Source organism: Numida meleagris, chromosome 11 (assembly GCF_002078875.1).
Source record: "Numida meleagris isolate 19003 breed g44 Domestic line chromosome 11, NumMel1.0, whole genome shotgun sequence".
Lineage (NCBI taxonomy): Eukaryota > Metazoa > Chordata > Aves > Galliformes > Numididae > Numida > Numida meleagris.
Genome location: NC_034419.1, coordinates 15,614,731 through 15,630,777, shown reverse-complemented (window position 1 = coordinate 15,630,777; position 16,047 = coordinate 15,614,731). Strand labels below are relative to the sequence as shown.

Genomic DNA, 16,047 nt, shown 5'->3' with positions numbered 1-16,047 from the left:
AGTATACAAGCCCCTCTAGGATCCCTTGGAAGAGCTCCTGATGAGTTCACCAATGTTTGTACATTAACCTCTGGGTAAAAAGCCAGCCAGAGGGATGTGAGAACTGCTCCGAGCCCTCCAGAGCATGACACAAAATGATGCAAGTGTGGGAGCTAAGAGAGAAAATGTTGCGCGAGCCCAGAAAAATAATAAAACATTTAAATCCTTAATTGTTTTTCTTGAAGATTTATCCAAAATTGAGCTCTCCTTAAGCCTGCAAGTTTGCAGAGCGTTGTCAATAAATTAGATCATGCACACAAGGCAGGGATTTCAAGCCAAAAAGCTCCAGCCATGAGTCGCTTAATAGCAACACTCCCCAGAAAAAACGACTGGAGATGAAGCACAAGATATGTATTAATTATCAATGGTCTAATAGAAAATTTAATGAAGACAAGTATCTTCTTGCACTTTATCCATGATAACCATGATAGTACGTCAGCGAAATGCATACCTTACAATGTGGCGGTGAAATGTCAAGTCTGAGGCCATTATAGCAATTCACCACAATAATGGCTAGCCGATGTATGGACTTGTAGCACTTAATCAAAGTAATGACATTCATCCACAATTATTTATGTTATGGTAACAAAGAGCTGCCAAATGCAAAACAAATGACATGAGGATTTGCAAGTGAATTCCTTCCCGTAAATTCTGCTAAGGTTATGCTTAAAGGCCCTCAGGATGGAAGTCTGTATAAATTCAGAGCGTTATCACCGGTGTTGTTATTGTGCTACATTTTACTGCCCATAAGCCGTGAACCCAGGGATCTGGCAGGGATGGGCTCTTCAGCCAACAGAGCTGTCTTGAGGCCATTGGAGATGGCCCTGAGATACACCCAGGAACTGTCTGGTGAATTTTACAGAGGAAAAAAAATGTAGAAGACGACCTTTGCTTACATGTGCCTATCAAGGAGAACACAGAGCTAGCTATATCAACACTTATATTTAAAGTACACAAGCAGCCCCCACTTACCTTGAAGGGCTTTGGATTACAGCCATTATAATTGCCAACCATGATTCTCTATCAAATGCAGTACTTTTCTTTTAGGGGCATTTATGTGGGTGTTTGTATAAAAACACTGTCAAAAACTAAGAACACCAGTAAATATAAAATGGCAACATTCAGGTTCAAAAGCAATGAACTAATTTATTCTTTTTAACAGTACAACCAACTGTTTTTCACGACTCACAGATGTCACTGGAACAATTTGAATACAAAAAAAAAACAAAACAGCCTAAGAACAATATCCTGCACAGAGCAGCTAATATTAATTGCTTTAAAAATGCCCTCTATTAAACTAAATAATAGCCAAATCTCACCACAGTAAATGTGCCCTTATATGATTAAGTATAATTTAACAGAAATATGATTGCATAGTAGAAAACATGAAAATGTTGAAAATGAAGGCTTTTTTTTTTTTTTTTTTTCCCCAGAATATGAACCTCCAAAGAAACACCCAGAAGAGGAAAACAGCCATTAGCCAGTCACTCATCCACAGAGGCCAAAACTGGGATTGCACTAAACTCTACTGCTCTAAGTGAATGCACTCCCAAGAAAGGAGGCTGGTGGGCTCTCACCACAGGCTCTGGCCGCCCTCGATGACCAGGTTGTGGCCCGTCATGTAGTCTGAAGCTTCGGAGGCCAGGTAGACGACGGCAGCCTGCAGGTCGGTGACCCGCGCCAGCCTGGCAGCAGGGATGTCCGCCAGCCAGCGCTGTACCAGCGGCTGCAGCTCCGGGGAGTGGATGAGCGGCGTGTCCACGATGCCCCTGCGAAGAGCACACACAGTGTGGGTCCAGGAATTCGTCGGCCCAAGAGGAAAGGCTGCACAAGATGTTCATTCAGAAGGAAAGCTATGGGGAGTAGCATGGAGAGTCTTGGCATTGACCAAAGCTCGTAATGCAAACTTCAGCAGCGCTGTTTCCTGACTGCCTGCCACTACTGCTGGGCAGGCTTAGAGGATTTATTTTAAAAGGAGAACACACACACTGCCATCTTCCCTAATAGCAATGCCTCCTAACTTTCGGGTTACTCATCATCAACTCCAATTTACATTTTCTTAGAGAGGACCACATGGCATTGGAACCAAAAGTGCCTCCAACCAGGTCTGCCGCTACTCTTGGGAACTGCTGTCCTTATTCTGATTTCTCTTTTTGCAGCATGACGTTACACAGTATGTTCATATCCTGCCCAGAAACCGAAAAAAGCCTGACTTCCCATGTGTCAAATACAGGGAAAGCAAATGCCAGCACCTTTCCCAGCCCTGAACTCTTTCCATACAAAAAAGGAGAGACACATCACAGTGGAATTCCCCTCAAACAAATACCCCGGCAAAGCATTTACCTGTCTTGCCTGCTTTACATTAACGAGAGACTACACCATTTATTAAAACTCTGCTTAGTTCATTTTCTCCGAGTGCCCTAAAAATGAGTGATGCTCCGGAAAGCACAATGCAGGGTGAACGTTTGGCTGGCTTTTATGACTTTAACTACGACTGATTTGTCATACTCCTCCTTAACAACATATTTGTATTTTGTGAAATGTATAATTTTTTCAGCCCCTGAACAAATATATTTACATAACTGTGTCTAACGAGAAATTACATTTAACTTCTCAGAAATGACAATAACTAAAACCTGAACTGCCAATTCCACTTCATTAGTGTGGTAGAAATGCATTCCAAATGTTAATAAAAATTCCAACATGCTGATAAATTAGCGCTTCTAAGGAGCATGTGACACCTTGGTTAACATATTCAACCTCAATTATATTTCTCTTCAGCACCCTGTTATCTGGAACCTTTGCTGGCAATCAGAGGTGCTGTTTTTCAGCGGCCAATTTTCTAGATAATGTAGCTTATCAACACTGTGGGTAAACTTGCCAATGAAATCAGGCTGCACTGAACCACACACACGCTAATTGCATCTCTTTTTTATGCATATTTACAGACTGTCACTTCAAAGAAATCAGTGGCCCATTGAGGCAGCCAGTTAGCTGGAAGAATTGCCTCTTGCAAATGAAAATTAGCAAACAAGCTAGTGATAAATATGAAATGAACAAAGTATAAAAATACCCGTTTTGTTCTGAAACTTCATCGGCATCCCAATTTGTACTTCCAAGGAAATTATTTTTTGAGACACACTGGATTCTGGGTATGAGATTTACCTTTTGTTTTAAATGAAGGCTGAAATCTTCTATTTACTCTGTTACAAAGTGGAACTAATTCAGACTTTCCTCCAAACATCCCTGTTTTCATTAATCAGGCAGGATTTAAAGATCAGCTTTATTTTTTACTGTAATTGACAATAAACACCACTGCAGTTCAGAAACACTGAGCAGCGCCGCTTGGCTAGGCTCTGGTGGTGTAATAATATAAAACGCATTCCAGCATAGGGCTGCAGATTGTACTTCTATCCCCTAAGCACAGCTCCTAGCCTCCCCCTTCGCTCACCCAAGCTCCTAAAGAGCTGGTTTTCTTCAGAGAGAATCATGCTTCGAGCAGCAGATGTGGAATACGTTGCTCTCCGTTCCCCTACATGCCTCTCACCGTCCTCACAAAACCACTCACACCATCATTCTGGCTTTACACTATCAGACATCAGATTGAAATCCTTATGATGATTCCTTTTTTTTTTTTTTTTTTAACCCAAAGGGAATGCAGATTAGGAAATACGGCATACAATCCTCCAGTACAGCAGATTTCACTAAAAGAGAATGTACTTCAATGTTTGGAAAAACCATGCTTGGTCTATTTCAGCCAAGGGCTGCATCTCTTGGTTGACCTTTCCTTAGGTTCACTTTGAGTAGTAAAAATTTTGATGTCTGACAAAACTTCATTACAAAATTTTTTTGTTCCATAAATGAGAAAAAAATGTAGCACAAAACTTAAAGTTGCAAACACACATACTGATGACACTATAAATATTAGGCATGTCATTGATACTACACATCTTCTGGGAAAGCTTTGGTGCCAAGTTGGGCAATTTAATGTTGTTGAACCCTTTTAGGCAGATTTTAGTTGGCTTCTAACCAGTTCCAGCAAAGACAACTGCCAATGCATTAATTCCCTACCTCATCTCGTATGCAGTGCTGAGCCTATCAGTACTTTCTGTTGCATGTCAATGCAATATCAAACTGCTAGTTCCTTAACATTAGACATGAGCATCAATATTTAATTATTGATACACAGGACAATTTGAGACATTAGGAGAAGGGAAAAAAAAAAAAAAAAACAATTGCCTAAAACATTTCCACTTCAAGAGACACATTAGGAAAAATATCACTTACCAGATACTTAACTGGAATTGTTACGTGCGTTCAATCCCCAAATGAGAGCAAAAAGAGATTCCATCTGTGTGTAACTTGATTTCTTTCAGATGAGTTATTAATTTGAATGAGTTAAGTACACTCCACTTAATCAGGAAGTGTTTAATCAAGAGATCCACTTAATTGGGACATCTCCCAAGGAATTAGATTTAAGTCCAAAGATACTTACCAGCAGTGACTGCTGCTTAATGGGGATGGTAATGCCACTTAATTGGGATGCCTTGAGATGATGCTGGGTTGCTCATTCTCCTGCCTTTCCTTCCCTGCTTTGGGGTGACCCCAAACTTAGGGAGACCCCTATCTGATTTCTGGTACCTTGTTCCCACCAGGCTGAAAGCATCCAGTTCACACAGGGCCCATTGGTCAAGCATGCTGGCTGTGAAATGAGGCATTCCAACACCACGTGTGCCAAGAACTGAGGTACTCAAACTTTCCTGCTCCATCACACCCACCTGACTTGAAATGTCTGCAGCGACCAGGAAAGGGGCTAACACACACACTGTGATCAGCTCCCCATTCACCCTTAGGTCCCCACTGTAACCCGAACCTCATGTCTTTTTTGATAAAGTCCAGCACTTTTATTTTGCATGGCACCAGCTGTGCAACAAGCTATGAAGCAACAGAATAGAGAATGGCAGAAGGGCGGAGAACAGAGATGCTTGCTATGCACGGAGCAAGAGGCAAAGTCCTCCCGCAGGATCCAAGGAACCTCAGCCACTTTCTCCCCATGGGCTTGAGACTTGCCTGGCCAGCCAGAGAAGGCTGGATCTTCGATTTTATAAATGCAATAAATTATGCTAAGGACTCTGCCATAACATTTTATGCATTGATAACTTTTATGCATTGGTCTGCATAAGTTTTATGCACTCATTAAGAAATTAAGTTGATAAAAAGTGACCAGATAGGAAGAGGAAAAAAGGCCGAAAGGTTTGCATGGTGAAATAATGTTTAAGGCCAAACTGGAGCGTTTGGAGCTTCAGGCAGATGTGTGCTGGGAGTGCCTTAAAGTATTAAAGAAATCAAGTGTGGGGAGAGCAAAGGACTTAAGGGCAAACCGATATATTTTACTTCTCCAGAGATTATATGGAGCTACACTGCCATCATGGTTTATACCCACCTCTTGTGCTTCTCATAGCTCTCAAAATCTCTCAGAATATTGCACATTACACTGGACATCCATGCTTCCACTCGTGCATGTGGAACTTTTTCCAACCCAGAAAAGTACTCTGATGGCCTCACTGAAACAAGGTTCACATCTCTCACACAGGCAGAAGCGCATGCAGAGTAGGCTTTTGGCAAGGGGAATCTGAGCAGTACAAATTACACTAAAGCACAACCCCAAGCTCCCCGTGTATCCGGACAGGAGGGGCTCAGCCAAAGCTTCGGAGGAAAACTCTGCCAGGATTCAGGAGCCTTTCAGGCCATGTCCCCAGCTGCATAGGAGAGAAAGAGCTGGGGACATTCAGTACAGCAGAGACCTTTGTCCTTTCTGCGCCCTACCTGGCTGTTGCTCTGCCAAGAAAAATCCCACTTCCTATCCTAGGATTTTGAGCTCAGAGTTGAAGACACGATGATAAAACTGCAACCTCATTTTGGCTTATAAAGTAGAAAAAGAGCAGCATGACTCTCTTTTCCCAATGCTTTGACAACTGCCTCCAAAAACATAACTTCTTCAAATACGAGCGTAAGTTTCCAACTTATACAGAACAATGAGTTTTGATCAGTCAGTGGAGACTTTTAAAATGTATGTAAACCCCTTAAGAATAGGTAATTCCTCCTCTAAGAGCCTTCTCACCTGTGATCACAGTAAATGTGGCATACTATCCCATCTCTGTTGGTAACGATTACCTGTGCATTTGCAGGCACAGTTCCTGCCAGGTCCTGCTGGGCTTCCCTAATTCCCTTCATCTCCCCTGGCTCCTAAAAGCCTGTGTAAATTCAGCAGACCTAGTTGTAAGAACTCTATTGCAGAGCTGTTAGTGCTGGCATGGGGAAAATCCTACCACAAAGTAAGATGCTGTTTAAAGAATCCATGGATCACATCAAGCAAAGGCTGGAGTCACTGCTATAATTAGTAATAAATAATCATAAGGAAGACAGCTAGCACAAGGAAGTGGAGAGTCAAACTGACAGTAAAAACACAGGCACTTGCCATTGAGCTCTGTGATTTTTTTCTATTCCATTTTGTGAATTAAAATATGTAATTTGTTTTTCCTAATTTGACATACATTATATCTTCATTATTACAATTTAACTCCTGGGTTAAAATCCTGCCCTTCTTACTTACTCTGATTGACTTCAACGGTCTACAGAATTTGACCGCTTCCAATTAGCGCTATCCACTTGGGTTTCTGCTTAGCACTATCATGCACTGTTAATTGTTTAATAAAATGACTGTGTTGGGCATGTGTGTGAGAAACAGGGAGAGAAAAGGTGGCAAGAAAACTTTGCTCTGTGAATAAATACCATAAAATAAAACATGCCACTTTAAGCCTCCAAAAATAAGGAAAATGTAATTTGTAATAAATATAGATATATATTTACAAAATTACACCTGGCCTCCTGCAACTGTCAGAGCTGAGCGCTATCTCAATTACAGCGCTACAATGTGGCGTTTAAAGTGCCTATATATTTGTCTCAAGCAAAAAGGGGAAAGAAGTATTGTCTATTAAGTGTCAAAAGCCTTTTCTTTAACCGCAGAAGGCTTGGACAGACTAAGGAAATATTTCATCTGGAAGAGAAACGCTAAAAACTACCCTTCACATTATTGGAAAACCTATTATCAAATGCTAAAACCTCTTCTTAAATCCCTGAGTATACACAGCAACAGAGCAGGCTTGGTTCTAAGTATTTAAACCTTTGTTAAGGAAAAGACAACATAAAAAGGGATGCAATCCACCTGCTAATTAGAAACTTTATTTTCCAAGATACTGCTCATTTGAGCTTTTTAGAACATTTCACTCCCTTTGTACTTTCAGAATGAGACTACATTTTACTTACGGGGAAATGCAGTTGACTTTTACTCCTCTGTCAATCCATTCCGTTCCTAACGTCTGTGTTAATTTTACGACCCCGGCTTTTGAGGCATTATATGCCAACTGCTTCTGCGGGTGCGGAACTGGAAGAGATTCAGAAATAGAAAAATATTTATTCTCCTCAAATTAAGACGTGCGGGGAAGTTTAAGCGCCGTTCCCTGCCTTGAGATGAACTCTTTGCTGTTTTCCCCGGTCCTAGACAGGGAGAAGCAAGAGTTTAGTCATCACACGGCAAAACTAAATCTGCATTTGGTCACCTCACATTTTTGCCTCAGCAGCGGGGAGAAATGGAGAAAAAAGAAATAAACTCAAAATATTCCGTATTTCGGCAAAGCCAAAAGCAATGTGTTAAACATATATGCAAGTATTTGACTTTTTTCCAAGAAGGATGAATAATCACATAGATGCTTGCATGTTTATGTTTTATACACATGTATATTTTATGGAAAACATTCATACATTGCAAATGTAATATAAAACCATATCATATCATGCAATATATATGCATTACAGATTTTTACATAACATACTATATTACATATCTCCCTGGAACAAATTATTCACCTTAATTTTTAAATTATCCATAGTCTGAAGCAAACACATTATCTAATCAGTGTTTGTGTGGATGTGAGCGCAGGTGCATCCCAAAAATCCTGAACACCCACCGCTTTCATAATCTGAAGCTTTTGAGGATGTTTCAGAGATGTCACATGTCAGTCACGGAGGGAAGATGATCGGCTTGCTAATTACAATGTTCAAGCTTGTTAGTGCGGTGTGCTCAGTGGCTCTGCCCCTCTGCCAGCTCTCACGCTTGCAGTGTTCCCAGAAAGCTGCTTAAGGACAAATCCCAGGGGGGTCTAAAGTGCCTTAAACCCACCAGAGCCAACTTGAGCCAGTGTGGCTGTTGGGATTTACACCTGTACACTGTCTCTCTGTGGACTTTTATCTGACCTGCTGGCCATCATGATCTCCTTAAATAAATTCAGTGCACGGAACTGATCTGTAACTAGCACCATGCAAGTACACAACATCAAAAGGCACTGTTTGGAAGTGGGGAAAATCAGTGCTGGATGCCACTAACCAATGCAACAAGCATTGGTGGTGTGTAGGGTTAGGCAGCTCTGCACCCTGGGAGCCTCTGGTGAAACTCACAACACGTGGATAGAAGCACATGGGGTCTCTGGAAGGTGGCATTTCACTGGTCCTAGCTTATGAAGATTTACGTTGAATTTATGAAGTTGGTGTACCAGTTCCAGACCACCACTGTCTGTGGTACCCCAACACGTTCACAACTACCTTCTGTCTAAAAAGATTATTTTCAAGTGTGTTGATTTAAAGCATGAGAAGAAGGCGGGAACAGAGTTAACCAAACTCTGAAAGAGTGAAGACCCCTGCTGCAAAGCGCTGGGCATGCCAATGAGCACCTTGGCCTTGAATCGTAGAACCACAGAATCATTACTGTTGGAAGGATCATCTAGTCCAACCATCAACGCCTTCCCACCATGCCCACTAACCATGGACCTCAGTGCCACATATACCCTTTTCTTGAACACCTCCAGGGACGGTGACTCAACCACCTCTGTGGGCATCCTGTGCCAGTGCCTCACCAAACACAGAATAGCTACAAACACAGATATCTGTGATATCTACAAATGGAGATAGATATCTATGAATGGATTTGAAGAACATAAAAGATTGTGGCGAGAATTAGTGTTTCCTTTTTGCTGCACGTGCTGGCAGTATGCTGAGAATTACGCCTTTTTAGAATTAAAACTATTTGACACTGTCACTTCTGCCAGCATTTCTCCTGCCCTAATTTTTGTTTCTGTACCAAACGACTCCCAACCAGCAGAACCCTGCTGCTCTCTGTGTCCGTGTCACCCCACAGACACAGCGCTCTGTGGCGGCTCTCAAGCAGGAGTGGAACCTAATTTCCTGATTAATTGCCGCACATCAGCTCCAAGTTATGTACAACTTCGGTAGTTAACCTCACAACCTCCCCAAAGCAGCTCTTTGCTAAACTTTCCAAACACGTCTGTCTGTGATAAATCACTCGACGTTTGCTCAGAGGATACGAGTTTTGGCACCATCTCTGCACCTCTTGCCCACGCGAGTGACAGCAGCAAGTCATTGCCAGCAATCGGTGTTCTGACTTGGGGTGGGGGTGTCAGGATTGTCAAGACTCTCTCCACGTCAATGCTTTTGTCTTCATAGGAATGGCTAAGGAAGGTAACGGAGAAGATGGGATATTCTCCTCCTGAGACACCCAAAAACCCTGTTGAGCATCAGTACCACCTCCTCCATTCCCTGAGATAAATTTTTGGGTAATGCTTCATAGACCCACAAATCTTCAGCCCTCTAAACCAGAGCCTGTGAATGAAGCCATGCTTCTTGCAGTGTCACCAGAATATCTGAGTTCGTAAGGTCCACATGAAGGGAGAACACTCGCCGCTGTTTCGCATGGAGAAGGCGGGAGGCAAGCGGATAAAAATGCTGCCAACATCAGCTGCATTACATTTTAAACATCTGACACAATGTTTTTGCTACCTTGTTCGGTGCATAAGGCTTCTCGCCTGACCTTGAAGCAGCCGTGTAATGTTAATGAGAAGCGCACACAGAGAGAAGAACAGATCACTTCCCACTAAAGATATTTGCTGTAAAAATTAGAGCGGAGTTCCACCTGTACAAATGGCAGAGCCGCAGCAGCCTCCTCGCTGCTGCTGAAGCATACGTCTGGAATAATTCCAGTCAAACACCAGAATCAACATGCACATATGCAAAATGTATGCAGCCTATCTTCAGTTAATTAAAATTGATTCTGAGCGGTGTATCTAGAAAAAAAAAATCACAAACAAAAACCTTTCTATCCTGCAAAGAGTCTCCTCATTTTCCTCTATCTCAGGAAGGACGCAACCTCCAAAAAAAAAAAATATATCCCCTAACTATTTCTAGAAACATTTCATACTATGCCAGTTGGCCAACATACTTAAATAACCAACCAACCAACATATTTATTTAACATTCAGCAGATGGACATGATATGAACATCGTGGTTTTCAGTTGTAGTTTTATAACTACTCGATTTTTCCCATGCCAAGATCCAAACAGGTTCAGAAGGTAAACACACCCCTTTGTCTCTTAACTTCTGGCCTACCCACGTCCACGGGCATTAACTTTCAATGACATTTAAACAGAATTCACAGTGCCCCTTTTGGTCTGCACTCAGAGCTGCACTTCATAGGGTACGTGAAGTCTAAAGCTTTGCAGTCTTTTCAAAACCACTTTTGTTTCGGGAGATTTTGTTACTCTACAAAGCTGGGGCAGAGGCATGGTGCCTGCGCTTGAGCATAAGTAAAACAGCTGGTAAAGACACTCGACAAAAATTAACAACAACATTATAAATGCACTTTTGAAGAAACATTTAAAGTTACTACGCAATAAACTGAACAGAATGTCACAGAAAGTCATACTGGGCACTGTAAAAATAAATGTTATTCCCAAGGAAAATAAAAAGACTGCATATTTATGTAACGTTCAGCAGATGGACATGATATTAATACAGGGGTTTTCAGTTGTACTTTTATAGCTACTAGATTTTCTTGCCTAACTTGGCAACCCAAGGCACCATTTGATTTTTGGATTTGGACAATACTGCAACAGATGTCCAGACCAATAAAATAAATTCCTAAAGGGCTATGCTTAATTTGTGTAATTGATCAATTTTTGTTACATGGGCCTCAGTTCACCAGCATGTAACTGCCTTCCAGATTAGCTCAGCAGTAGGGATTTCATTCCATATGTTACAATGGTTTATTGGTGCTTTTGACGACGCTGCTGATTCAGCAGCATCGGTGGAGACACCTGTTGGCAACGACAATGAAATATAACCGCGGTACCGTGGCAAAGAGTGGCACAATAGCTTTCGGGTGTCTTGTAAACACCACCAGGGCACCAGTTTCTGCACTAAAATGCATTTTCCCCAAATTACTGGGGAGTGCACCAGCATCTCTCCCATGCTATCACTGCGTTGGGCTCAGAGGTGACTCCGCCTCTTCTATAAAAAGCAATAAGTGCTCTAAAACATAGAGGACAGATAAATGTTGAAAAATGATATCAATAAAAATTTTGTAGTACATTTCCTCTAATACAAAATGTCAGTGATTTACTCCTTCCCAATACAGGTTTAATTGATTCAAATAGCATCGGTAGTAATTAAAATATGGATTCTGAAGCACAACTGTTAGCTCTCATCACTCACCTATTAAACTTGCCATAGATGCTGTGTTAATTATCTTCCCATATCCTTGATTCAGCATAATGCGGCCTGCAGCCTGTGACAGAAATTAAAGGAAAGACCAGTGACCCTTTTTGTGATTGTGCTAATAATGACATGATAATAAATTAGTCTTCACTTTTCAGAAGAGTTTATGTGCTCACACATTTTTTTAAGCACTTGATATAAAAACTTGGTATAAAAATGGCTGATGCAGGAAAAATTCCATTGCCATATTGGACCTTATTTGCTTTTGCCAATATATTTTTTTAAATCACTGATGCTGGCAATGGCCCCCCCAAGCTTTCTACTCTTCAGGAAGTGCCAAAAAATCGCCCTCCCAAAATCAGGTCATCTTTTTAAGCACCTGAGCTTGGACAGCCAGTAATGACCAGCTGCTTTGAAAATATTGACCAAATTCTGTAAGTTGATATAGAGCCAATCTTTCATTAACCCCATGAAATTAACCCCAGTGTGATGATATTAAGAATAAAGCGATGCTAAATCTTGGTAAATTAAATACTAGGAACATTGCTGCCCATTTGCATAACAAACCTGTACAGCATTTCACACTTACTTGGCAACACAGAAATAGCCCTCGTAAATTGACATTAAAAGTTTTGTCCCATTCTTCCAGTGAAGTATCTTCGCTTGCAGAGTTCATATTGATTCCAGCATTGTTGCATGCAATGTCAATCGTGCCCCATCGAGCTACAATGGCATCAACCATCCTTTGCACATCCTCGGGTTTGCTCACATCTGCTGCAAGGGCAATGCTTTTAATCCCTGAATTAGAACAGGGGTGATTAAGTTAGTATGGGAATTCAGAGAGAAAAAAAAGAACTGTTTTATGATTATTTATTAATTCATCTATATGCACTATATAGCTGTATTTTATATGTATGTGTGTACTACATATATATTCACCACCTTAATCCGCTGCTCCACAAACCATAGTCAGTTGTGCATTTGTTATTGCAATGGAATTTAAGTTGCTAACTGGGGCTATGTTTGAATGCTGGTAGCTAGCATAAAACTGAGCGTGAAAGCGGATCTCGGCGTTCCAGCAGGACGAAGCTGTGAACACTGCACCATCTTCTGTCCAAACCTTCAACTGCACCTTCCCAGTGGGAGAGCAACTCCCATCAGTTCCAGGGTGCTGGGGACCAGAAAGGGCATTGCTGGTAGCAACTCCAGAGCAAGACAAAGCAGTGTGTTCCTTCATTTCCTCAAACACAAATATATACATATATATTATGACAGATCGCCAGATGCTATAGAAAGTCAGCCAATTTATCCAAAAAAAGTGTTCTCTGGTTGAACTGCAGCGTGAGGTCAGCATGGAGCTTCAGACAAAACTAACTCAGTTTTAGGTGGGAGCTAACTGGAAATACCTGCAGGCTCACAGGCGTGGTGGTCACAGTGCCAAGCCTTATTTGCTACAAATCACACTGAGAGAGTGAGTAACACAAGCGTTCTAAAGGGAGATTTGCTGGATCTGAAATTATGTAAAAGTTGTGCTTTCCTTTCCTAGAAAAACAATCCAGATGTTGTTGACTACTGCTCCAGTGCTGATTTGTAATTAGCTTCATTTAATTTAATATCAAAATCAGATTTAAATATCCTCATTATTAAGCCACTATAACAAGGTTATTACAAACCACTGGAGTGGGGAAAGACTGTGTGTTATAAGCAGCTTTTACCAGAAAGTAAGAGGAATGGGAGATTCCTATTTGAGACAGGAAGCACTGGCTCATTGTTTGCAGAGCTAATTGTTCATGGATGTTTGAGACCATTTGATTGGTACCATATCCAGTGTTCAAGGACATCTGAGACCATTTAATCAATACCATATGCATACTTCAGCATCCAAGATGTATCTAAACACCCAGATGATGCTTCAGACCTCATGAGAATGCTCAGAAACCAGTCTCCAAAGGACTATGGACACTGCTGCACCATCATCTGGCACATGTAGGGAATTGAGATCCCTCCTCAAAAAACCCTCAAACATTTCTGAGCGGAAAAGAAGGCTCTCCCAAATAAAGGCTTAAGATGGAGTCAAAGCAATAAAATCCCAGTGATAAACTCCCCATAGAGGGAGACACGCACAAAAATGAGTGCTTATTCTGCCACAAAATAAGCCCTCTTATTTTATCACAGTTTTTATGATAAACATGCCGGGAGAATAAGAATATCTGGACAGCCTCCCTTATTCCCCCTAATTGTTATTAAGACGTACAGGAAACTGCCGCGAACTTTCTTATTCAATTTACAGACAAAATGGGTGTAAGCGTGTAACTAATGGTAACAGAATGAGGCTCTTCACCTGCCCTCCAACTCTCACCCCATTTACAGCTTCATCGTATACGGTAGTTCATAAAAATAAGACAAAAGGTGCCACGAGTGTCTAGAGAAGAAGTAGTGAAGGCACGCTCACTTAAAGCAGTCCCACACTTGACCTTAATCAGCTGATATCTCTGCACGCTGAGCAGAGGAAACAAACAGGAAGGAAATAAACAGTTTCTTTCTTTCCACCGTTACCCCCAAACCATCTGATAAAATAAATAAATAAATAAAAACAATGGGAAAATAGCTTAAATCTGTAGTATCAACCAGAAGTAAGAAACACAAGACCCTGCTGCTACACGTATGATGGAACCAAAGCAACTCTTCAGTCTTCAGTTTGTCTTTGTGAAGCTGGTGGGGGCAGTTTTGTGATGAAAGGAGCAGAAGAGGAGCCCCACTGTGTTCAATCTGCCCTTCCACAGGGGATACCCCTTGCCATGGGGCTGCATCTCTTGGCTCTCAGCCTAAATGGAAGTAATATATTGCATATAGACAAGAAGATCAGAAATGACATTGTGGGGAAGGCATTTGCATAGTTTACAGTGAAAATGCACATTTTAAAAATCCCATCAGATTAATTCTTCCCTAAAGGTAGTGGAAGCCGTTCCCCCTGAAGACAGAGAAGTATGTATTGGAAGGTAACCCTTAGGAGTTTTTGGTTATGTTTCATCATTTTTGGTTCTTCTGTCAGGATCCATTAGCAACAGTTGAAAACGGTATTCACTCAGGATGTAAAAACAAAGACCCCTGTAGCCAAGGGAGATACACCCGAGATGCCTAACAAAGCTAAAACTGAGATCACAGAGTTTCTGATGTTTAAAATCCTCCATGAAATGATGGCACCATCCCAGAAGACAGCAAAGGGCTCCTTGGTATAAGAAGCAAAGTGGATTTAAGAAAGTTGAGTAAAATGTTTTGAAGTATCAGTATGGGGATGACTTGGGGTACTGTGCTTCCAGCTTTGAGAAAGAGGCCCACAAACAAAGAGTGAAGAAAAAAAAATCACAGCTCCTTTGTGTCTATTATAGCAGGAAAAATATGTATTAGTACTACAAGTATTGCTTTAATTTACACATGTGAATATTGAGAGAGTAAAGCTAGCTGAACCTTTTTGTCAAAATTTATTTCCAACAGAGTATATTGCTTCTTTGAAGCCAAAGTGTTTCATGGAAACATATTGATTTCAACAAAAGTTTTCAAGGAAAAGCTTCTGAGGTCCAGGCTAGACACTCTAGTTACCTCTGGGGAGAAAAAGACTGAAAATCTGACCTTTCCAGATCCTTTCCATAAATGGGCATTTGGATATAATTCCCTTTCACAAAAGCATTACAGTTTGGATTTTGTTCCAACAAGGAATGACAATAAATTTGAAACCTCAAAAACTCTCATGAGATGGAATAGATGTGCCCTGACCAGCTGCACTGGTCAAGTTGACAGAGAGTATTTGACCTTGAAAGATAAAGATATGTGAAGACTGAAAAGTGAGATTTTCTTTACTTTAGACTGCAATAATATTTGCAATGCCTTATGACCCCTCCAGCTGCATCACATAACCCCTCCACCACATCCACCTTCTTTGGGCTTGCAATGCACCAGCAAAGGAGCAGAGATAGGACAGCCATTGAAGGACGGATGATCAAACTCCTACTGAAAATGCCCTGGAGAAAAGTTAAGTTCATTTTCAAATGGACCACTGGCATCCAAAGTCTCATGGCTCTATCAACTAACTCATTTATTTCTGAATAGCTCTGCTTGATATGCAGGATCTCACTGTAAAAAAATATCCAAAAGGCAAGTTAACTTGTAGGGCACAGCTATTGTGTGCCAAGACCATATGGCTTCAGAGCATAAGAAAATGAAAAGCTTCAGGGAAAGAGGGACTAGATGATTTAAGAATTTGTAATAGGAAATGGAGACACACTATTCTGTGTCATTGTTAGGGATCAGACCAGCAATCAAAGCTTTAACCACGGCACCAATCCTCATTGTAAAGAGTCCTATGTTACTAAAGCTGGCATTGTACA

At 41.2% G+C, this 16,047-nt stretch overlaps 1 protein-coding gene across 1 annotated transcript in view; it reads right to left on the bottom strand.

The window, feature by feature from the left end:
• LOC110404901 overlaps nucleotides 1,504–16,047 on the bottom strand; it is a 30,387-nt gene continuing 15,843 nt past the window's right edge. The window contains exons 8-11 of the mRNA XM_021409675.1: nucleotides 12,252–12,460; nucleotides 11,660–11,732; nucleotides 7,366–7,483; nucleotides 1,504–1,808 (exon numbers count right to left, since the gene is read on the bottom strand). Of these exons, the coding sequence (XP_021265350.1) occupies nucleotides 1,613–1,808; nucleotides 7,366–7,483; nucleotides 11,660–11,732; nucleotides 12,252–12,460 (596 nt within the window). The 3' untranslated portion in view covers nucleotides 1,504–1,612. The remainder of the gene's footprint in view (nucleotides 1,809–7,365; nucleotides 7,484–11,659; nucleotides 11,733–12,251; nucleotides 12,461–16,047) is intronic.